We start from the raw sequence: 24,956 nt of genomic DNA on the forward strand, positions 1-24,956 counted from the left end.
TCCTCCCTTGCTCCTCCCTCCATCCACTCCGCCCTGGTCCTTACCTCCATGCTTCCTCGTCACCTGCTCCTGGCCTGCTCCTCGCCCGCCTCCAGAACCCCCACCCTCCCTCCGCTGGTATTCCTCTTGCGGTGCGAGGATGCACCTTTCCGGTAGGGGGCGAACTGTCACCTTTATGAACTTTTGGTTTCCTTATTTGGTCATCTTCCTTTTCTTGTTTTAGTTAATTGATTGATCCTCACCTGTCCCCAGTTCCCTCATCACCTGTGTGTTTAAATACCTGTTTAGTTCTCCCTTGTCCGTGATTATCGTAATGTTTATCGTTATTGTTAAATGTGTCTAATCTGAATATATGTGACTTGTATGCTAAATGTGATCTTGTTAATATTGTCTGTATTCTTCGTTATCGTCAGTAAACTCCTCATTTATTCCTTATCCTCCTCTCGCACTTTGTTTTAAGTTTAGCACTGCACCACAATCTGTAACAAATATGAAATTGGAGTTATTTCATACAAAATAAATTTCTTTTAGAAAGTGATCTATCTTTGAATTAAGATATTAGTGTATTGCTTTGTGGTTAATTATGATCTTTTACAATTCCATTGTTTTTCATGAACATTTGATAAGCTTTTTATTAAGTTGACAAAGTCCTTTCATGTTTGTGGTAATAGCTCAAGTCACTCACAGACTTCAACGTTCAATACACAAATCACAACAATTTATTTTTATTAATAACCATTTTATTTGCTTTTTTTGCTACTACTACTGACACAAGACAGCAAATAAAACTGGAAAATAAAAACAACAACTGTAAAACAAAGCAATTGCATAATTTATTCATGCCACAATGCACTCTGGGAGTCTCAGTAATTCTGAGTAGTAATGTTCCTCAGATCACAGAATCAATTAAGAAAACTTTAAATGGCTTAAGAAAATTGAACTCAAAATAAGTAAGGAATACTTTTAATATATGAGCAGAGATTTAAATGACACTTAAAACAATAAAGTTAAGATTACTTAATTGAATTAAGGTAACGTGTTTGCACAACTGAATTAAGTAAACTTAACTCATTTCTTTTTACAGTGTATATTCAGGTGTGTATATATTTTTATTTGAATTGCAATAAAAAAATTAATTAAGCACAAAAATTATTAATTTTAAAATTATTATTGCATTTAAAGTAAATTATATAGATTTTTTTATAATTCAATAATAAAAATGTTATGTGTAATATATTTATTTTTTTATTTTGTCTTTTTATTCATGGGGTGCACTTTTTGTTAGAAAACTGACTTCTAACAATAAACCTACCCTAAGAAATCACTGCAGCGAAAACTGTGACAACTAGCCCCGGTCTCAATTACTCTATATGTAAGTGTGCATGTGTCCAGCATGTCAGTTTTCAGTTTTCAGCCATTAATGAGAAACTATTAACCGGCCTAATGAAAGATCACAAGCAGAAGCTTCAGCGCAAGATGCCTTTATCCAGATATACTGGGAACAAGATATATAGTCAGAATCAGAAGACAACAAATGCTGCAAGCATTTTGAGGAATCAACTCCAACTTAAAAACCAGGATGCCTTTGTGAATGCAGTCACTTCAGCTCTGTCTGATGGACCCAAAAATCTCACATCACACAGTGCTGAATCACCTTTGATTTTCTTTTTATCTCTGATTTTCTCATGCTCCATATGCTCTCTCCTCTCCCTCTACCATTTCCTGGTGCTTAAACCCAACAAAGTTTTCCTCATTAACACAAAAGTTGTTCGCTTCCTTACATTTTACCTCAACTAGGAGCAGACAGATTTAATAATTCATCATTTCGTTGAATTTCAATGATTGCCGTGCTGCACAGAGGCCCATAAATGAATCATAGTATAGAATGTCATAAAGAATAAAGCAGCTAGTTTTCAGATATTGAAACATGGAGATGTGAATCCTGCTGTGGTCCTCAATAGCAGCCCCTCATATGGGGTCTCAAGGTGCCCATTATTTGACCCACTAACCACCAATGATCATAATAATCTTCTATTTGAACTGAAAATGTTCAATTTAATGTCTAGAAAAGTGACAGGCATGCAAAATAGGGCAACAAAGTCTCTCGTTTGCATTTGGGTTTTTTACTCCAATGTAAATCCATCTTCCAATTCCATTTTAGACTTATAATATTTAAATGAACAACACAATAATATTTCACATTTTTTTCATTCATTCATTTTCATTGATGTTTTGATCATGACTTAATTCGATTAAAATCTAAAATTAGATCAAATGAAATAGAAATATTAGATGAAAAACTTAATTGAAGTTGAACTGAAGTAAATTACAAAATTGCTAAGCTATACTGCTGTTTATGTCACAGTCATGTATATAATACTAAAGTAACACACACACACACACACATCACATTTTTACTTGTTAATTATTTACAATTATTTATATGTTTTATTATTATAGTACAATATATTATATTATATTATATTATACAGTATAGCATCCTTATTTATTTTATTTTTATTATTAAACATTATATAGTGTTGTTTCAAAAAAGTGAATCGTGTACTCAGGTAAATTAGTTTTTTTTTGTTATTGTTTGTTGTTGTTATTCAATATATTCTGGTATTCATTTGAGCTGAATAAATGGAAACAAACTGTACAAAATGGCACAAAAAAAAAAAAAGGCAATTCATACAGATTTACATTCTGTTTACAGAGTATTATTAAACTGAACATGTGCCCCCTAGTGTTCTGACAAATCCAACAGGAAAATGGAGCATACAAATGTTTGATGATTGAGTGTTATTTTTATCTCCCTCGGCAGGAAAACAAAACAGATTTAAAAAAAAAAATCCAAACTGAAAGGCGTACATACCATATTTGGAGCTTGTGTTACAAAAAAGTACAATGACTTTGAAACTTTTTTACAATAACACAAAAGAGAAAAATGGATCAGTCATTTTTTTTACATACAGCAGGTGAAATTCAATTACAGAAAGGAAGGGTCTCACCCTCAAACTAGGTGGCAGGGCTGATATTATTATTATTATTTATTTATTTTTTATTTTTTTTTGTCTGACTGAAGATACTGGCTGAAGCTTGTTGCTAGGCAACTGTACCACGGGACCATCCCATAATAACACACTTTGCAATTAGCCATGCCTGGAGAGTGTATGTAGCCCCCATCAAAAGAAAAGAAAGCCATTATCTTCAACCTCATATCCAGGTTTGGCTTTGGGGAGCGAGTGTTCGTTATTTTCGAGTCCTCTTTAGAGTTAAGTGAATACTTTTCTTAAGTGCATACTTTATTGGAGCTTGTTGGCTAGCTTTTGCTATACTTTAATGATTGCAGTGGGTCTGTACTGTAAGCCCGTCTTTCACAATTTCACAAATCTCAAAGTTTTAAAGGTACACTCTGTATTTGTTTTGTTTATTTTACTTTGAATGAGCTAAGCTGGTTAAACATAGCCATCTTCTGTTGATAGATGCTTTAACAACACCATCTGCTTCTAAAAAGTATACTTTTTCATGAATTGTCATTCAAAATTGGCCATGTATTAACTGCAAGTAAAATGTATTGCTAATTGTAACAATTAAAACTTCATAATCATCGGGAAGAAGGAGGCGGGAACCGGTGGACAATCAAATAAGGTTTTAATAATCAAAATAAAGACAAAACAGCGCGTCAGCCCCTCACGGACGACTGACGCGCATAAAATCAAAACCAAAACACAAACTAAAACCCAGGCCTGGTCCTCTCTCGTCCTTCACTGTCGTCGCTCCAGTTTTATATCCTTCCATCTCCTCTGTGGGACTTGAGACCGGTGGGTCAAGCAGGTGTCGCTCATCTCCAATCACTCCACCAGCCTCGCTCTGTTCCCACGTCTCTCGGCCCCGCCCCACTCGTCACACTAATATTTATAGCAGATGGTTATTAGTGAATAGTGAGGGACTGTTAACGTTATTTTGGTGTCTAATGCTAAATGCTAATGCTAACAGATGTTTCCACTAGGGGTGGAATGACACATGTATTCATACAGAACCGTCACAGTACAGACATCTCGGTTCAGTGCATGAGGCCTTACAACAAATACAGGCAATTTACCCCCAATCCAGAAGGGGGCACCCGCAGCAATGCAACACTGTTTGATAACCGCCTGCGAGCAGAAGAACAGCGAATACCATGAGCTGTGCACTTGAAAACAAAGCCCACTAGACAGTGACCATGTGCTGACTCTGAATGTGTCTCTCACAGTCTGACAAAGGAGTATACTTCAAAGGCTTGCGCACTCAACTGTTTGTGAAATGGAGCTTTGTGCTTGTGTATCCTACCGCTCTCATTCGGCACAAATCCAAATATTCCATGATATTTCTATATTTGCGATGTATCTGAATGCTAAACTATTATATATAAAGTACCAACTGTGCTGTCAAGTTAACAATGCTGGAACTGATGTGTTATGTGTGCGTGCCGGCGTGATCACTTCAGATCTTTCGTTATACCAGCAGAATCAACTTAAAACAGTCTGTCATTTATTGTCTTATTAATAACGCATCACTGTAAAAGGTCTACTTTTACACTCGCAATTAATACAAAACATTGTACTTTTGTAAAATAAAGAAAATAAATAGGATGTCGCTTTTTGACATTGCTTTTGAGTTTCCTTTCTGTGAAAAAATTAAGTATGTCACAAAAATGAACTAAAACTCAGCGTATATATGCTACGTTACGTGTCGCACCCCCCCCCTGTTTATCTGTAAACTAAATCAAATATATTTCACATATTAATTCCTGATCTGTATATATGTACTGCAGATTTTATATATATAACATTATAATTTAATATAATAGTTAATATTTTCACATCTAGGTGGAATTATTTAGTTTTTATTATTTGACCGCCGATCCGGAGTACGTACCGAACTGTGATCTTCATACCGTTAAACCCCTATAGTCTCCACATATTATAAGGTGCATCTGAAATCCAATACTGTTAGAGTAGATAGTCCTACTACATCTGAAAAGAAACTAAATTTGAGACCAAAATCATATAAAAGGTATGTACTACATATGATGAAGGATGGAATTCATGACTGTTAAGTATGTTTTATGAATGGGCAGCATGAATTTATTCTGGATGTACTAAATTTGCCTTGTTGTCATAATCATGTGACCTACAGAATCAGTTATGTTACATCATTGCCATGGCCTCATGGGTGTCACGGCTTACGCTGCTGAAAGGAACACGGAGCCGAGGGATAAACGAAACAAGGATTTATTAAATTAAACATAGGCAAGGTAAGTAGTAAATAACAGGTGGCAAGTGGCAAGTGGCAAGTAACAGGTAAACGGGTGGACAAGTAGACAAGTTGACAAGTGACTAGTAACGAGTAGACCCGACAAAACAGAACTGAAAGGACAAGGCTTTTATACTAAGGATAATTGGGAAAACACAGGTGGATGGCATGACTAAATAAACAGGGACATGGAACACATGCGGAAATGACTAGACACACCTGGGAACTAATCAAACCACACACGGAAGACAGAAACTGGGTCACAGGGGCAAAAACACACAAAATGAGTCCAGGTGTGTGACAGTACTCCCCCCTCCCGGTAGGTGCGTCCTCGCACCGTAGAAACAACAAAGGGAGGCGAGGGTGGGAACTTGGGAGGAGGTTCCGGTGGAGGACAGCCTCCCAGGAGGGGGCCAGCAGACAGGGACTACAGAGGAAGGAGCCAGGGAGGAGATGACAGAGGGAGGAGCCAGGGAGGAGACAGGAAGGATCTGAAGCAGGAGGTACCCAGCAGGACCCAGGCCACAGCCATAACGGCCCAAGGTGGGGCCGACGGTGGAAGGAGCCATGGAGGAGGAATGGTCACCGACTCCAGGGACTCGACCCACGGCAACGGAGCAAGTGGAGGAGGAGCCCGAGGCGGAGATGGAGAGCCGAAGAGCCAGGGTGACGGGGAGGAGCCGGAGGTCCTAGGCGGAACTGATGGCTCTGGTGACTGACGCGGCGATGTGGATCCGGAAGGCCGCGGTGAGGCCAGAGTGACCGAGGACTGAGGTGTAGCCGAGGGGATGAAGGAGCCTGACGGAGCCGGAGGGATGGAGGGATGAGGTGAAGCCGGAGGAGTGGAGTCCCGAGGCATAGGATGGACGACGCCAGACCAAGGCGGAGCCGGAGGGACGAGGGAGCCAGGCAGAGCATGTGGACTGCCGGGCCACGGCGGAGAGGAAGGAGCTAGGAGCCATGGTGGAGCCGACGGGTCAACGGGCCGAGGCGGAGTCCAGGCCTCAGAGGCTGGAGGCGGAGGTGAGGGAGACGCCGACCAAGGCGCCGCTGGAGGATGGCGGTCCCGCTGAGCTCGCACCACAATGATGGTAGGCTGAGGGCGAGCAGAGGGGCAGCCAGACGACAGCGGAGGAGGAGGCAGGAGTGGGTGGGAGGGTGGGAATTTTGGAGGAGCAGGCATTGGAGTAAGCTCTGGGGCTGGAGCCCGTCCTGGGCTTAACGGAGGATCAGGAGCCCGTCCTGGGCTTAACGGAGGATCAGGAGCCCGTCCTGGGCTTAACGGAGGATCAGGAGCCCGTCCTGGGCTTAACGGGGGTTCAGGAGCCCGTCCTGGGCTTAACGGGGGATCAGGAGCCCGTCCTGGGCTTAACGGGGAATCAGGAGCCCTTCCTGGGCTTAACAGAGGATCAGGAGCCCGTCCTGGGCTTACAGGAGGATCAGGAGCCCGTCCTGGGCTTAACGGGGGAACAGGAGCCCGTCCTGGGCTTGACAGAGCATCAGGAGCCCGTCCTGGGCTTAACGGGGGAACAGGAGCCCGTCCTGGGCTTAATGGTGGAACAGGAGCCCGTCCTGGGCTTAACGGGGGAACAGGAGCCCGTCCTGGGCTTAACGGAAGATCAGGAGCCCTTCCTGGGCTTAACAGAGGATCAGGAGCCCGTCCTGGGCTTACAGGAGGATCAGGAGCCCGTCCTGGGCTTAACGGAAGATCAGGAGCCCTTCCTGGGCTTAACAGAGGATCAGGAGCCCGTCCTGGGCTTACAGGAGGATCAGGAGCCCGTCCTGGGCTTAACGGAAGATCAGGAGCCCTTCCTGGGCTTAACAGAGGATCTGGCATAGGTGAATTGGAAACCCCCTCATTTTGACCCATTTGGCGCTCCACATTTTGCTCCCTCGTGGTGGGCAGTGTCGCCGGCTCTCGCACCTGGTCTGACGGGTAACTCTCTGGCTCTCCGTCATCGGTGGGCTCGGGCTTATGCCTCGTACCGTGGGGAGATTGTAGGCTGGGCTCTGGGTCCAGAGTGGACCTGGCGAGATCCTCCATTGGGCCGACCGTGAGAGGTGACCCATTTCTCACCAGATTCCACTCTATGAAAGCGGCGAAATCCTCCCGAGGACCATCTTCGGGCGACAACGCTCTGCACCTGGAGTTCAGGCTGGCGTGATAAAAGGTGCAGAGCGCGTGGTCCGGGTAGCTGGTGGCATTAGCTATCCAGAGAAACCATCTGGTATGGTCCTCGAGAGACAGTCCCTCCTGCTCCAGCAGGAGGAGGAGGTATTCGGGGCGATAGAGGGGATCCATGACACACTACGGAAACAAAAAGACTGTGAAAAAACGGAAAACAAAACGGAGGGAAAACACGCAGTTCTTAAACTTTTTAGGTCGGGTCTTCTGTCACGGCTTACGCTGCTGAAAGGAACACGGAGCCGAGGGATAAACGAAACAAGGATTTATTAAATTAAACATAGGCAAGGTAAGTAGTAAATAACAGGTGGCAAGTGGCAAGTGGCAAGTAGCAGGTAAACGGGTGGACAAGTAGACAAGTTGACAAGTGACTAGTAACGAGTAGACCCGACAAAACAGAACTGAAAGGACAAGGCTTTTATACTAAGGATAATTGGGAAAACACAGGTGGATGGCATGACTAAATAAACAGGGACATGGAACACATGCGGAAATGACTAGACACACCTGGGAACTCAATCAAACCACACACGGAAGACAGAAACTGGGTCACAGGGGCAAAAACACACAAAATGAGTCCAGGTGTGTGACAATGGGACAGTAAAGTGTCCACCATATGTACAATTTTCGCCTGCTATTTTATGAAAGTATAAATTCAGACATACCACTCTGTTCACATACTGTTTTTCACCTATTATGTAGTAGGCAGGGAAGCAGGCATATTGGATGCATAAACTTTCTTAGCTGCACTGGCCAATACTGAAGTTGTCTTGAACTGATACTGACACCTAGTGGTGTGGATGTAGTATCTCGCAGAAGTTTTCAATTACCAGTGTTGTTTTAGAAATGACGTAGAGGTAATCCAACTTTTCGTAATAATTTTTGTAGGCTGATTTTGAATGATATGACTTTCTTTTGGCTGCACTGGCTAGTACTGAAATTGTCTTGTAACTGATACTGACACCTGTGGTGTGAATGCAGATTTCAGTTAACGGTATCCTTTTACTAATAGCCATAATCAACAAGATACTATTTTATTAGGCTGTGTAATACTGTGGTAAATTACACCTTAAGACATCATTTGAACATCATTTGAACCGGGTTATTTATTTTTGTCTCAAAGAACTTTTTGCAAATTTGGTTAGTATAATATATTCTTACAAACAACATAATATTGTAATAACACTTCATACAGACACTGAAGTAAGTTCAGCAACAAAAACACCCAATGGGCTTCAATATACTGACAACAAAGCACACCACTGAATCCGACACTGGGCCAAAATGTCACCGCAAGTAATTATTCAGCACAGTTGAGTTCAGATGCAGATAAATTAGTTTGGCTCATTAATGGTCTTTCACACCAGCTCATCTGCATGCCCTCAACACTTAGACTGAGAAACTCACAGCTGTGATGATTCTCTCTTAAGGATATAAGCTCTTTATATATTAATTTATGGTAACAAGTCATAGATTCATAATTGAACATGTAGCCACAGTTTCCATCGGTCAATATATTATTAATATTTTTTGCTAATAAAAATGTAATAGTTATGAGGCATTTTTATTTGTTGTTATTTGTGTAAGTGTTCATGTACTGTATATACAGTATCAGTTAATATATTAGTAATGATATTTAACATATATTTATCTGAAAATCCTGTGGCATTCACCCAATATAGTGTGATTCAAATATCAATGAAATTGTATGTTTTTAATTAACTGTATCTTGTTTCCTGTTAAAAAATGATAAACATGTCCAATGTAAAAAAGTGTGACAGCTCGCCCCAGTCTTCCCTAAATCATGACCTGGCATTGTCATTGGGGAGATAAACCAGAAAAGTGGCTTAAGCTGTCAAATCTGTTTCATCTGTAAAGATTTGGTCATAGGAACAATGTCCTTTGAAGAGTTTCAGAAGATTGCAGGACTAATGATTTATGATGCCAGGCTAAAAATCGTTTTACTATAAGATATTCTCCCTGCGTGCAAGGAATGTGCAAGTGTGTATATTAGAAGGTACCTGATCACTAAAGCCTCAAAGCCTACACTGGCATTGTAATGTATATTGACTGTGAAATGATGCCGTAATAGGCTGAAAAAAATAACTGACAAATGTAAATAAAATAAATAAATGTCATTAATGAGTTAATGTTCTTTAACTCTGCTTTATATTTTGTTGTCAATAAACCCATATAACTAATTATCTCAGATTGGATTTTTTATTCAGTTTGATGGCTCAGGAATGGGTATTTAAAGTCCCAAAATGATTTATTGAAGAAAATATTTCTACAAAGATATTTATGCCAAAGCTGGCTTTTTGATGAAGTCTCTGAGGATACAGCCAACATAAAAAAGATTTCAGGGAGCACTTTCTGTTATTTACTCCACCTCATGTCTTTCAAAACCTGTTTGACAAAAAAGAATTTATAGCAGAATGTCCAAGCTGCTGCTTTTCATGCAATGAAAGTGAATGGTGACTACTGCTATCAGGAGAGATTTTAAATTTAAATTACAGGCCGTTCCTCACAGAAATTTTCAAATGACTTAAGTAGACATTGAAAATAGTGTTTGAGTCTTGTGGACAAATTTTATGATGCTTCATATTGCTTTTACCCTTTTTTAACCCTGGTCTCCATCCGCTTACACCGTGAAGAAGAGAGCAGCTTGAACATTCTGCTAAATATCTCCTTTACTGTTCTCTGTGTGTGAAGTTGATTTGAAACAATATGAGGGTGAGTAAATTGACAAAATGTTATTTTAATCTCTTAATGGCTCAGATATGCTAAGCTATTGTGGTGTATATATATATATATATATATATATATATATATATATATATATATATATATATTGTTTAATACTAATTTAAATGAAGAGGAAACACAGAGTTATAGGTCAAATTGAAAAGAGATAGGAGAATTATCTCTTTCAAATCAATCATCATCATCACTTGCACAGTTTGACTGGTCAATGTTAAATCACAAAATTGTTGTTTTGTTATTTAGCTACATAGGTATTTTATTAGCTCAGCTTTTTGTACAACATAAGATTTAAATACACTGAAATACTAATCAAAGTGTGCAATGTCATTAAATTCTACAAAATTCAAATGCATAACTGACAGAGTACTGAATGATTGATGTGTTAACCAGTGATCACCCGCACATATTTTTTTATATCTAATAAGAGAAGACTAGACTCTCAACATTTTTTTCTTCTTTTTTCATAGCATGAAAAACACACATGGATAATTTATCGCTCCCTTGAAGGATGTCTCTAGGAAAAAAAAAATCCTTAAGATGTGCTACTAGTATGCAGCAAAGCAAACAAAGGTGACCGGAGGTGCATGTGAAAGCGGCTGCGCGTCAAAAGGTACGTGGAAGTTGAGAGAGAAAGACAAATGCGCAAAAGTGTTTCTGAACAAGCACAAGGAAAAGTGGGGCAGCTCCCAAAGGACGTTCCTCACGTCTGCTTCGTCCTGTCAATCAAAAATCAAGATGAACGTGAAGAATCTGCTTTTTTCAAACATCCATCTGCACAAGAACCAGTACAGGAGGCGCCTCAGCTACTTTGGCCTTGTGTGGGAGCAGCCGGGCAAGGCTTCGGTAGGACGGCGTGGCCCTCAGCAGGAGTTCTTTGAGTCCAGCCCGGAATTCGCGGCGGATCAGGCAGTAGAGCACCGGGTTGAGGCAACTGTTTGTGTGGGCCAAGCACACAGTCAGTGGGAAAGCATATGCCTGGGCATTGTAGAAGGCCTTGCTGAAGGGCACCAGGTCAAACTTAATAAGGACGCCCCACAGAGTCAGGGCCTGGTTGGGCAACCAACACAAGAAGAACGACAGGACGACGATCACAACCGATTTGGTGACCTTCGAGCACCGCTTGTGCCGGCCCTGCTCACTTTCGGAGCCCACCACGCTGCTAATCCTACGGCTAAGCACGATTCTTAGAAGTAAGAGATAGCAAACAGTGATCACCACCAGTGGGATCAGAAACCCAAGCAGGACCTTTTGCAACTGGTACAATCCTAGCAGCAACTGCGGGTCCCAGCTTCCCGTTTCAGGGAAGCGGACCAAGCACAGCTCCTCATCTGGCGCAACTTGGGCTATAGTGGAATAAATTGCATGTGGGAGGGTTGCTATCAGGGAGACGACCCAAATGCCCAAGCTGATCCACTTTGCCGCAGCCGCCGCTGCTCGGCGACTGTGCATCTTCAGCGAGGACGCGATGGAATAGTACCTGGCCACGCTCATGGCGGTCAGGAAAAATACGCTGGCGTACATGTTCATTGTGGTGACCGAGCTGATGATTTTGCACATAACTTTGCCGAAGGGCCAGCGGAAGTCCAACGCTGTATCTATGGCCCAGAACGGTAGGGTTAGGACGAACTGCAGGTCGGTTAGAGCCAGACCCATCACAAAGCAGTTGATGGAAGACTGCTTCTGCCGGTAGCGCGAGTGCAGCAGGTAGAGCGCCAGAGAGTTGCCTACAAGTCCCAGAGCGCACACCACTGAATAAATGAAGGCGATCATCACACGCACAGCCAAACTAGACCCATCACCTTGTAGCGTTGAACTAGACTCCTTTGTCAACAATTGCAGCCAGCAGCGTAAAGACAGGTTCCCGCTGGCAGAGTCAGTACAGTTGTCCAGCATCACACTGGTGTCCAGTGTGTGCTCACATTCTCCCAGCTCTAGAGTTTGTGTGCTGTTATTCCTCTCCATGGCAGGCTCCCACTCAGTCCTTTGTTATGTTGAAATGATGCAAACGGAGAAACGAATCCATTCATGTAATTCACCTCAAGTTCATTGTGGCAACCGCACTTTGACTGCTGGCATGTGTAATTACTTCACCGGCTACGAGAGCGCCGTCTAATCAGTCCCACTCTCGCGCGCACCTCTGTGCGCTCTGCAGCGCGCGCACATTCTTTTATACTCCGATGAGCGTGACGTGCGTCCGCGCGCTGCTGAGGCACGCGCCGCTTTACTGTCGGATGATATATGATAATGAAACCAAGTTTTTACGTGTTGTGGTTCGTAATTCTAAATTAATTTGTAAAGTTTTACAAAGTCAAACGGATGAAGCTCAATGACTTCAGTGACTTGTGATTCGGTTTTATAGGGGAATGTTGTTTTGGATAAATAACCTAGATTATAGCTTTAAATGCCTCAAATGTAAGTTTTTGAGTTCTTTTTTAAGTTATCAAGATACAATATGTCACTTAATCTTTTGTCACAATACCAATAATGCATTCTAGAAAATATAAGTGCTATTTGACATTTGGTTTCAATTTCTTAAAAATGTTACTGTTTAGAAAGTGTTTTATACTATTACTATATAGCCTATAATGTTATATATTATATAGATACTATTACTATATATATAATATTGTATATTAAACATATTATTATATATAGAATATTCTTCTATATTCTATATGACGGCTTCTCTAAACTCATTATATAACATTTAGTTATATAAATGTATATAGGCTATATAAATTTCAATACGATTTAGAGTAGAAAAATCTAATTAAAAATGTATGGAAAATTGTATCATACAAAGATCATTTTTTTATTATTATATACAAGAGGTATGCAATCTAATCTTGGCATGATGTATTTCGCAACAAAATCTATTAAAGTATATTGCTCGCTCTCTCTCTCTCTCTCTCTCTCTCTCTCTCTCTCTCTCTCTCTCTCTCTCACACACACACACACACACACACACTTGATCTTTCTCACTCTATAGGTGCTTGTGTGTGCTGAGCCCACCTCCAATTTAATTTACTCCAATTCAATTACTCTAATTTATTTTTTCTCTTTCTCTTTATCCATCCATGATAACTTCAGTCACACACAAGCTTTTCCCCCCACATTCAGACTTTTAATTGCAACCCATAAGTATTGGAAATAAAATTTGAAATCCACACAATGAATGTGATGATAGCTTATTGATTGGACTCTTTCGTTGGGTTCGTTGTTGTTGGGTTCGTTTAGAAGATTACTTAGCCAAGAATTGCACAGTTTTTGCCTTGAGGAGCACAGAGTTAGAAATGTATTTGTACAAACTTCATGCATCATCAAATCAGCACCAGATTAATCAAGTAAAAATGATGTCAAAGTGAAGAGACACACAGTGGCCTGTGGATGAAAGATGCAAGTTTATCTCTGTATGATTAAAGAGGCACTGAGTAAGATGGAAACCTTCCCGAAATGTACATTTGAATTACATTTGAATATTATTAGTGAGCTCAAGATAATGCAGAATCTATGCATCTTTTGTATTTTTTTTTCTTTTCTTATCTTAAAGTGACTTGTAGTAGCTCCCACACTGTTTTCTCATTCCTGAACACTAAAAAGTTATTCACTTTACAGTCCCTAAAATGTCAAAGAAAAAATGAAGTTGACATTTACATATTGACTCATTCGTTTATGACAGAAATCTACACAAACTACGGCTTTCATGTTTAATCATCTATGTATATCTTAAAGATTATATAGTGACTTTACACTGATAATGGGTCTAGCCACATAAAAAAAGTTATTTGTCAAGGATGCTCATATTTGTTTTTACTGAGATTGCTTGTTCACCTGTTCTTCTCATCTGCACTGGCCTCATTCTGTCCCTTGTGACATCCAAATTGTTCTGAAAGGCATTTACGTGTTGGCGTCGACAGACAGATAGTTGTCCATTTCATAAGACATATTTTACATTTATTGGAAAAAGCAACAACAAAGTCCATAAAATAGGTTGAAAGGCAATTCAACACAACATTTTATTGAAAAAGCACATTTGTTATCAAAAGCAATTTATGCACACTAACGTGTTCTCATTCCTGAAAAAAATTACTTCAGCCTTCAGAGTAATACCCATAAAGCAAAACTGTCTTCAAAGAGAAGACAAACACAAGGCAGTACTTTAGGACAAACTTGCTGAAGGATTCCAAATTTAAAATTCATGAATTGGAATGAGCTGATTTTGTATTATTATTATTCACCTCAGCTGTAGTCCAAGTAATACACTGGCAGAGCAGATGGTTCTAACTTCTAGTGATCACAGCCATAATATATAGAGTGGAGTCCAAAAGTCTGATGCTACATCTAGGATTTTAATGCATTTATTTTCAATTATTTAATAACTTTAATCTGAAAAAAGTAAAATAAAAATTAAATATTTAACATTTGACCATGGTATTCAGATTTCATTGCATTGAACTCTTAAATTCATTCTTTCTTTTTTATTTCAACTGTTATTTTTATGTTTATATTATTAGGCCACACAATGCTCTGAATAGGCCTACTTGACTCTAATTGGTCAGTTGCAGCAGACTGATATTTCCAAAGACTATAGAAAAGCCTACTTAAAGGTGCTGTATGTATGATTGACACCGAGTGGTTGAAATAGGTATTGCAGGCCAAATTCAAAATATTGGAGAAGTTTTTTTCTTTTTCACCTGGGGCCCGTTTCACTAAGGAGGTTCAACCAACTCTAAGTTTAAACTTGAACTCTGAGTTGACTTACCCTGAGATGGGAAACTCTTGAGTTTTCGGTTACAGAACAGCTGAAATGAGTTGGTTTAATCAACTATCAGTCATTATCAATGGAGCACCGATATTACGATTCACCATGGCAACAGCTCCCGCCAAAAAACCGTCTGCATACTTCAGTCTCAAATTCAAATGTAATTCTTCTCAGTGTTATAATATCACAGGTGTAAAGTGGCAGAACGTTAGATTAATGAACTAATAGCTAATCATTTTATGGTATCTCATGGCAAAATATATATATAAACTAATAATATTAATAATAATATTTTAAGTGCAATTTTCTCATTTTACAAATGATCTGCCAAAAGAGTAAGAAAAATACATCAGTGGCTATTTACACTAAGTGGAATTAACATACTTAGGGATAGATCCTATTTACAGTAAGCTGAGTGCAAGTAGCTATAAATGCTATTTACAGAAAAAATGTACAGTGAAAATCGTGATATATTCTATTTACCATGTAAAAGTAGCAGTTCTTTGCAACAAGCTAAGTGTAAATAATAATTAAATGATAGTTATACATTATACTGGCAGACACATTTGCACCTCAGTATTGTTATACATTAACAGGATTAAATAACAGATTGTAAATGATTATATTAATTACAATTATAAATAGCTGTATCATTATTAAACACTCGTTCGGCACTTTACTTCCACTTTTAGAAAATGTTGTTAATTTTTATTGAAAATAAATTCTAATGTGACATGTTGATGGGAAAATTGAGAAGAACGAGCTCGGCAAAAGACAGACTCTAACCCAATCAATCGCGTTACAATCGCGTGTTTCCTGGGGGCGGGGGTGTAAATTAAGTGCACTTTACTTAAGTAAAATTATATGCCAGTGTGGTAATAAAAATAATCTTAATGCAAATGGAAAACAAGATTATTCTGAGTGTCTGTTACTAAGTCCAAATCTACTGTAGCTCCGTCTTCCATCAACACATAAGGTTAAATACGACACATGTGAATAACGTTATTCAAATCTTGCCCTGGAGGGCCAGTGCAATGCAGAGTTTAGCTCCAACCCTGATCAAACACACCTGTGCCTGTTAATCAATGTCTTTGGGATCATTAGAAAATCACAGGTAGGTGGGTTTGATCAGGGTTGGAGCTAAACTCTGCAGTGCACTGGCCCTCCAGGGCAAGAATTCAATAACCCTGGCCTATACCATTGAAGCCGTTATTCACATGTGTCGTATTTAACCTTATGTGTCGATGGAGGGCGGAGCTACAGTAGATTTGAGTTTCCCTTATTTCAGGGTTAACATACTCAGAGTTTTCACTTAACCTCGTTTGTGAAACAGTTCCCTGGAGCCGCCTCAGACTTGATGCACACGCAGGTTGCCAGATTGACGACACCAACAGGAAAGAAAGTGCTTAACGATGAATAAAATGAAATACACTGTTTTCAGCCAACTGGCAACCCGAGGTGCCGAAACACATTTAGGTAAACGGTCAGTGGATGAGTTTCATAAACCAAAACAGAGACCGACATTCAGGCCCAGAACAGACATGTTCAAAAGAGAATAACTGACAGTAGCATTGTTTTTCAGATAAACAAGTATGTTAACTTAACATGTTTCTAAAACATCTGCAAACATATTATGGTATTTTTATGCTTTAGTAGAGTCAAAAACTTACAGAACCTTTAAAGGGACTTTGATGTTTCCCATAGCAAGGCTGTGTCTCATTCCACTCATCAGAGCAAATAAAATCGGCACTGAGGCTCTTGTTTTATACAAACACAACTGTCGCCATCTTGCGTCCCAGTTATCGATTGTAGTGAAAATGACTTCAGAGCAGTATTAATATCAATATTATTTCATTATTTCAACATTCCTCAACATTCGTTGCTAGTCCCATTGCTTTGTACATTGTGTAGTGGACAAAGCATAAGCTTGTATATTGTATATAAATATGCCATGTTTATTTAGCGTGTGGCCTAAATAAACAAGCAAGATAATGTACAGTCAGTCTGCCACTTATTCTCGCAAAAATAACTGTGCCTTGTTTTAAAGCACATGCACATTTTTGTTTGGACCCCACTGCATTTTAACGAAAAGTCAAGATTGCTTTTCTTCTTTCTGCTTCTGGCAACCTTAAAACACGAGCGAATGCATTTCCATCATTCCAAATCAACAGGTGAAATTGGACTTGATATTTTATCCATAGTTTGATAATATATAAATAAGCAGCTATGTAATGTGTCTTTTAAAATGACTTCAGCAGAAAGAAGAAAAACGAGCTTCCAGCAATCTGTTGACTGGCTCCCGTCTTCAAAAGCGCTGTTAAAGTAGTTTTGACAAATCCCCGGGTAAATCCCCTTCTGCCCTTCACATGTCATCAGCGTGAGGACTCCGCCGCGAGCCACGTCCCGGATTCAAGGTCACTGTCGCTACATGCCCAGTGATGGGGTCTCCATGGTGATGGTCGTCACGCTGGTCTAAACTGTGGTTGTGAGATTCAGAATCGTAATTGGTGGATTCTTGTCTCCTGTGAAGTCCTCCCAGCAGTGACGCTATCTCCGCCATACTTTTATCCTCAGAGAAGCGCGGGGACATTTTGGAGTCCTCAGACACGGAGAACGGATGCTCCAGGGCGCGCAGCACGCGGGAAGACTGAAGGTTGTGCAGTGACCGTGACTGAACTGAAAGGGGATAAAAAAAAATGTTAGAAATTTATTCAAACCTCTTCTTTTAAAAAGTGTATATGTTCTTAAAAACGACCGCCACTTGATATTTGCACGAAGGCCTACACTCTCACTAGTTTAAGTAATTCATCTTTCAACAATTAACAACAGTGTCTACACATAAATCACGAGAGAATTCTTTTATTGTTCCCCTCGAATGTCGTTCGTGAAAATTCCACCACAGCGTAATCTCCGACACATCACCATATCGCGCTGTAATTACGTTCTGTAACGTAAATTAATTTGTAAACTTTTAGGTAAATAATATGGCCGACTCCTTTTGTCTTGCTAAGGCTCATTTCTGAACTTGCAGTTTGTATAATAAATACGGGAAAAAAGTTTGTATTTTTACACTTTTGCATCATTGGACACACTGGAAATGATGTTCACAAATGACAGGCCTATTTATCTTCATTTCTCTTTAGTTTCTTCTAAATTGCGTCCTTTTATAGCCTATTTCGGGTGGGTTATTTTAATTTTATTTTTTTTAAGTGAACGCTCGAAATACACTAATACATTAATAAGCTTTAATAAAATAACTCAAATTAAATAATGGAACCTTAATGTAAAGTGTTACAATTATTTGTAACCCCTTAATTGTCATCATATTTTTTTTTTTAAATAGGCATGAAAGTGAACTTTCCAAACTTATATTGTTGTAATTTATGAACACTTTGGAATACAGACCTAAGGTTGGTCAAAAGTGGAGTTTTTTTTTTAATTAAGTATCAAAATGTTATAGAAGTTTACATTTATTGTAAAGAAAATACATTATACTCATATTTCATTTTATTTTATGCATTTCTCTGTAACATATGTTGAAATGTCTGTCAATATTGCTTCTATCGCAAAAAAAAAAAAAAAAAATCATATATGGAATCCTGAGACTCAGACCTTTCCAATATGTTTTGTCATGATTATAAAATGTTTTGATTGTAAAATGATTGCAATATGACACTTGTCACCGCCCACTAAGGGGTGGAGACTGCCAAAACATTTTAAAGAACCATTTCCATGGTAACGCAATGTTCAATTTCAAAATGGTTTCCACAGGATGACTCTTGCATCTTAGCTTTCAAACGATATATAATTTATGATGATTACTAAAACCTTTGATAGAGAAAAAGGACAACAACAACAAAACAGAGCGCCAATGTTCACAAATACACTAAGATCAAACAGAAAAGCAAGCAGGTGTGCATGATTTGGCATGGCAGCCAATAAAAATAATTAATAACCGTTTCCTTTGACTGATACTATTGACCCTTTTAGGGTCAACATCACAATTACGTGTACAGCGCTAGCTGGAAGCAAAGCAAAGGGGAAACTGGAGGCAGCCAGTTTAAATCAGCGCAGATTCGGCATGAAATGTATATACATCTTCATGACTAGATAGAAACGGTTAGTTTGTCTTTAGTGAGTCACTCAACTTTAAGTATATCCTGTCAGATTATCCACGAGTGAGCGTAACGTTACAGGTCGACCGATCTGGCTTAGTCTGTTAAAGTTAACCTTTTTAAATATCAATCATGGTCCCAGACGGCGAGTGACCTTACAGTCGCAAGTAAAATTAGATTTCCTCCAGTCATTGTTTAAAAAAAAAAAAACAAGCTTACAAACTTAATAGCTAGTGTGAGTAAAGTGGTCAGAGAAATCTTTCTGCCTCCACATAAGCTCCGGCCACAGAAAAAGTCACAATGTCTACTAACAGAAAAAGGGTCTACTGTCTCCTTGGTAATCAAGTACACTAACTTTTAGGTGAAAAAAATGATACAAAACATTTTACAAAATAAATATTACATAGTTAATTGATATCTCACTATTTATTAAGATTTATTAAGATGGGTTTTTGTTAAATGTGAGCCAAAATCATCACAATTAAAAGAACCAAAGACTTAAACTACTTCTGTTTGTGTGCATTTAATTTATTTAATACACAAGTTTCACAATTTGAGTTGAATTACTGAAATAAATGAACTTTTCCACGACATTCTAATTTATTGAGATGCACCTGTAGAAAGGGAATTGCAAGTTATTTTTTCGTCTATGTAGGAAATAAACATACAAGTCACTTTGTGACACATTTTCCCCTGTTCTTTTTTTCCTGAACTTCGACCATCCACTTCAAAAGAGCTGCAGTGCTCAACAGGATGCTAATCGAACAAGACTGTGACCAAGTGCACCAAACTTTAACCATGACCTACGCTTAGCCTGCAGAGTAAGAATTGATTGCCTTCAGAAACACTGACAGCCGTTTGATGAGGACAAATTACAGCTTTTCTTCCACGCTGTTGATTCAGCATGTGAGAAACATGACTAAGCTGTTTGCCATTCTTCTTGCCATTCAACTCTCTCAGTACTTCCAATAACTGTCTCAAGGTTTCAGTCCAAGCCTAATGGCTTGTCAACCAAATGATGCATTTCACTGATTGAAAAACCCTTCGTTCTTCAAGCATGACATTTTCCTCTCAAGTTAGCATGAGAGGATATAAAGTAGTGGTAATGGGTTTTTCCCCTCAAGGGCTGAATGGAGGAGATGTTTTGGTCAGAAAACTCACCTCTCAATGGGCTGAAGTCTCCATGTTGGCTGACCTTGGTATCTGTGAAGGGCTTCAGATTGGGCAGCAGAATCAAGGTGAAAGACAGAAGCAGCACCTGAGGGACAGAGGCAAGTGGAAAGCTTGAGTGTACCAGCACGGAAGGCCATTTTGTGAAGCATGACTTTGATGTAACGTATTTATGAGGTATGTTCTCAAGTAGCTATAGATCAGAGTTTCTTTGTATGTGATTATTTAGTTCCAAAGCCTCCTTCATGTTGAGGAACACTGATGATTGCTTTAAAGGAGAGTTCACCCAAAAATGTAAATTAAGTAATTAATTACTTACTCTCATGTCATTTCAAACCCGTAAGACCGTTGTTCATCTTTGGAACACAAATTAAGATATTTTTGATGAAATCTAAGATCTTTATGACCCTAAAACAATTATGGTTGAACCACTGATGTCGTATGGACTACTTTAACAATGTCCTTATTATCTTTCTGGGCTTTGAACATGTCAGTTGCATTGCTGTCTATGCAGGGTTTCAATAATATTTCAATATTTGTTCAGAAGATAAACAAAGGTCTAATGGGTTTGGAATGACATGAGTGTGAGTAATTAATGACAGAATTTTCATTGTTGAGTGAACTGTCCCCTTAAGAGGGTCAGTCAAAGTCTTGACTAGTCATAAAACACAATGAAATGTACTCTAGTGTGAGACTTTTTCATTTTTACCTTATGTACCTTAGTGTGAGTCAGTTTTTTTTTTTCCATTTAATCAACTGAAGTCAACCAGAAATGGCATTTTCAATTAATATTACTTGTGTAATGGCCAAGCAGAAAATAAAAGCTTATCTTCAGTGTCCAATAATACTCCAGAAATGGTGCTCAAGAAGCATTTCCTCTTATTAGTGTTAGTTGTTTGTGTGTGTGATTTATTTTTTTTTTTTCAGGATACTTTGATGAACATAAAATAAAATAATAATAATAATAATAATAATAATAATAATAGTAATTTAAAAATAAATCAAATTAAATAATTTGGAATTTGAAAGATCTCAGTCTGATTTCGAGAGGCTTGAAATTATTTGAGATCATTTCATTCTTGTGACAGGATAAAATAATATTAAGAAATAGAAATATAGACATGATGGTAAGCAAAAACAAGTCTGGGAAACACTTAAAGGGGTCATCGGATGCTAAATTCACTTTACAAGTTGTCATAACATGAATGTGTGTTGGAAGTGTGTGTACTCATCCATCCTATAATGATGAAAATCTCATTAGCATTTAAAGCAACGTGGACTAAACAGCAGCTTGCAAAAACAGAGCTGATTTTGACAGGAAATAAAGGGTGTTTTTTACACAACCATTGAGATATTTTTACCAAAGTATATTATAGACTTTTCATTAAGACCCTTAAGAATAATATCAACTTAGAAAATATTGGCATCCCATGAGTCCTTTAAGTATAGGAACCAATTTTCACTAGTAACTAGCTGTTTAGTAGCATGCATATTACTAGCATATTGGCTGTTTATTAGTGCTTGTGAAACACATATTCTGCATGACCACATTCTACATCCTTAATCCTACCCAACACTTAAATTTATCTACTTAACTACTAATAAACAGTAATTAGGAGTTTATTTAGACAAATGTTAATAGTTTTAGTTATAGTGAGAACTATACCTTAAAAAAACTGTGACCCAAATTTGCATGTGGTTTTATTGTTATTCATTTTATTGAAATTTTAAAAAGTAATCTTGTTTCATCTTTCTTTCCTTACAGTGTAAAGTTTGTATTTGATTTGCATCTTTCTAGGGAAATTTTCTTGGCACTGAATTTGGTTTGCTTATGGTGGGTTGTGGGTTGAGGCATTGTTTTCTGTAAAATTGCTTTGAAACAGTATTCATGAATCTGTAAATAAATGATTCAAATTGCAAATGCTTCTCTTAACCTTTATACATCTAAAAGCATAGATAATATTTTCCAGACCATTTTTCAATAATTGATTGTAATACAGCATCGTATTTCTCTTACACAATATAAATGTGTCTCTATATCACTTATTCACTTTTTTTGTTGTTTTTTTATGTGCTAATATTTCTTCTTTTAACACTTACCAGAATGCAGGTCCCAGTCTGGGCCGTTTTGTTGGATCCATTCATGACCATCGCCTGCAGCCGACGCAGTTGTTCCATCAGGGAGCTGAAATGGAGAGAGGGGGGTAAAAGTTTGATTTCAGGAGCCTGTAATGAGTGTGAATATTACCAAGTAAATGATTCCCTCACATGTTGCATTTCTCCAGCTGGAAGACTTTCCTCTGCAGCTCCTGGTTGTGTACGCTGCATGCCACCATCCTACGAAAAACAGATTCCCAAAGAGCATGTAAATGAAAACAGGTTGCAATCAAATCCACGCTCGAGTTAATTCTCAGACACAGTAGTGAACTTCCACCTGGTATTTTGCCAGGGGGTTTGTGTTCAGTAGCTGCAAATTTCATTAACTCGGATTATGATTTTTACTCCGTGATTCAACGCACGTAGCTTTGCTTCATTTGTTCGAGCACAACAGTTGATACCTGCTCTCCAGGCCATCGATGTATTCTTTCTTCTTCTTCCTGCTCTCTTGGGCCGACTGCTTGTTGCGGATCTTTCGGCGGATTTTCTTCAGAATCTTTTCATCGTACTTGATCATGGGAGGGAAGCAGAAACATTGAGCTACAAAGACTGCGCTCTACTTTTATGGTGTAGTTGCCAACTGACGGTACCTTGGTAAGCGGGAACTGATTTGGCAGAGTCAGTCCTTCCTTGGCAAGTAATCGTTTCTCATCCTCTGTGAGAATCAGCTCCTGGTAGGACTGCTGGGACACCTTTGTGGCCTGGAATATCAAATGGGCATGAAGGTAACGAATCCAATCAATCTCTCTGTGTGGCTGGATGGTCAGAAACCTATCGAGTTTATCTTTTATCTGCAGTCAAGTTCACCATTTCCCTATTCTGCCTTGTGTGTTTTACCTAGCTTCATGCCTGAGTGCAGACTCACAGGCTCTGGTGTGCCAGATAGCAGCAGGTCCTTGATAGTTCGAGGGAATCCAGTGTTCGGTTGTGCCTGTGGTGTTTCAGATGCACGCTGCATCCCTCCAGCCCTGTCTGAGAAGAAGCCAGTGTCCCAGCCATCTGCAGCAACAGATAATACTATTTATCTTTCTTTGTTTGCGTGTGTAGAGATTCACAAAGCTCAGGAATAGGGGCTTATCTTCTGAACGTGTAGCAAAACAGGGTGCAGTGAATGAATTGAATCAATAAGTAGGAGGCTAATCATCTGTGTTTACAAAGTCTCGAGTCACCTGGAAGGTTCGCTTCACAAATACTTGATACTCACTGAAATTAAAAGGAAAGTTGGTGTCGAGATTGTGTTGCGCCAGGGATACGACAATGCGAGGCTCCAAAGGAGGGCTTGCGGTCGGTGGCGGACTCTCGATGTGATCCGAATGAGGATCTTCGCTGATTCCGCTGTCGCTAGGAGAGGGCGACCAAACTGGAGATCCAGAAACAGAGTCGTACCCATCTAAAAGTGCACTGAAGAAGTCCTCGTCACCCTGAGCGGGCATCATCATCTGGCAATCGAGAATACAGGATGGTGAATGATGAGATATTGAATAATTTATTTTGCGGAACACAAAGTAAGAATTTTAAAGAACTGTTTTCGTCAAAAACATTCTACAGAATATCTTCTTTTGTGGTCTGCATGAGGAATAAAGTCAAAAACGTTTTGGAATGACATTGGGGTAAGTGAATTATCAGTTTCATTTTGGGAAGAATTCAAATTTTCATTTATGTTAAACTTGGAAGACCTGAAAAACTTGGAAGAAGCCAGACTTACATGAGGGCCTTGGACTGGCCAAAGATGATCGATTTGTGTTCCCATAGTCTCATGCCGTAAGATGCCGTCATTCTTATCAAAGAGCAAATCGAGTAGTTCTAACCCTTCACCACCCTGAGATAGTGAATATAATTGTTGTATATATCATTTGTTGCCAGTGGGGATCAATGGAAAAGACAGAAAATGGACCAAAGCACCAAAACAGTTGAAAGCAAGCAAATGTTGAAATGTTGTCTATTTTTCTAAACTTTGCTCTGTATGAGATATTACACGGGCAGGATAGATAACATAGGCTACGTTTAATACTAATTTCTCATGCAAAACCAGTTCAAATTCAAAGCATTATGACTTGCCTGGTCTGAATAGTGCTCCATTACCTTTACCCAGGGCTAACGTAGTCTATAATATCCTTGAAAAAACGGCAAAAAATGGGACAAATCCAAAATATCTCTTAATCCTCACTCTATCTTTGTCCCTCTGCTCACCCAGGACAAAGTTCGAACTCCAACGCAACAATCAGGTCATCATCCTCTGCATTTGATTGGCTGCTCTTTGTTGCGATGTAAGATAAAAATAAATGTGGCAACACCCTGGAGAAATAGGAAAATTTGTATTTTAGCCAAACATACAGTAACTTCTGTGTTAGACATTATTAAGTAATAGCAATCATATTATCAGTTTGAGTCAAACCAGTTAAATTGCATCAAAAGGGCAAACTCACTTTTTTTCCCCCCGACAGTACCACACTTCCCTTCACATCCCCGGAAAAATCATTCTTTGGAATTATTTATATGTTTCATT

At 39.1% G+C, this 24,956-nt stretch overlaps 2 protein-coding genes and 1 long non-coding RNA gene across 3 annotated transcripts in view; 1 reads left to right on the forward strand and 2 right to left on the reverse strand.

Moving 5' to 3' along the window:
• Window positions 1-24,956, forward strand: part of LOC132159875 (uncharacterized) — a 164,233-nt gene that overhangs the window by 129,311 nt on the left and 9,966 nt on the right. The window lies entirely within an intron of this gene.
• Window positions 10,822-12,370, reverse strand: LOC132159132 (relaxin-3 receptor 1-like). Its single transcript, XM_059568702.1, has one exon. The coding sequence runs from the start codon at window positions 12,206-12,208 to the stop codon at window positions 11,006-11,008; it is 1,203 nt and encodes a 400-aa protein (XP_059424685.1). The 5' UTR covers window positions 12,209-12,370; the 3' UTR covers window positions 10,822-11,005.
• On the reverse strand, window positions 16,345-24,691 carry LOC132159872 (cyclic AMP-responsive element-binding protein 3-like protein 3-A). Its single transcript, XM_059569507.1, has 10 exons — window positions 24,618-24,691; window positions 24,156-24,269; window positions 23,655-23,889; window positions 23,316-23,449; window positions 23,041-23,151; window positions 22,852-22,958; window positions 22,562-22,630; window positions 22,394-22,478; window positions 20,285-20,381; window positions 16,345-17,684 (listed from the first exon to the last, which is right to left on the reverse strand). The coding sequence occupies exons 2-10, from the start codon at window positions 24,198-24,200 to the stop codon at window positions 17,371-17,373; spliced, it is 1,197 nt and encodes a 398-aa protein (XP_059425490.1). The 5' UTR covers window positions 24,201-24,269; window positions 24,618-24,691; the 3' UTR covers window positions 16,345-17,370.

This window comes from Carassius carassius, chromosome 16 (genome assembly GCF_963082965.1).
Source record: "Carassius carassius chromosome 16, fCarCar2.1, whole genome shotgun sequence".
NCBI lineage: Eukaryota > Metazoa > Chordata > Actinopteri > Cypriniformes > Cyprinidae > Carassius > Carassius carassius.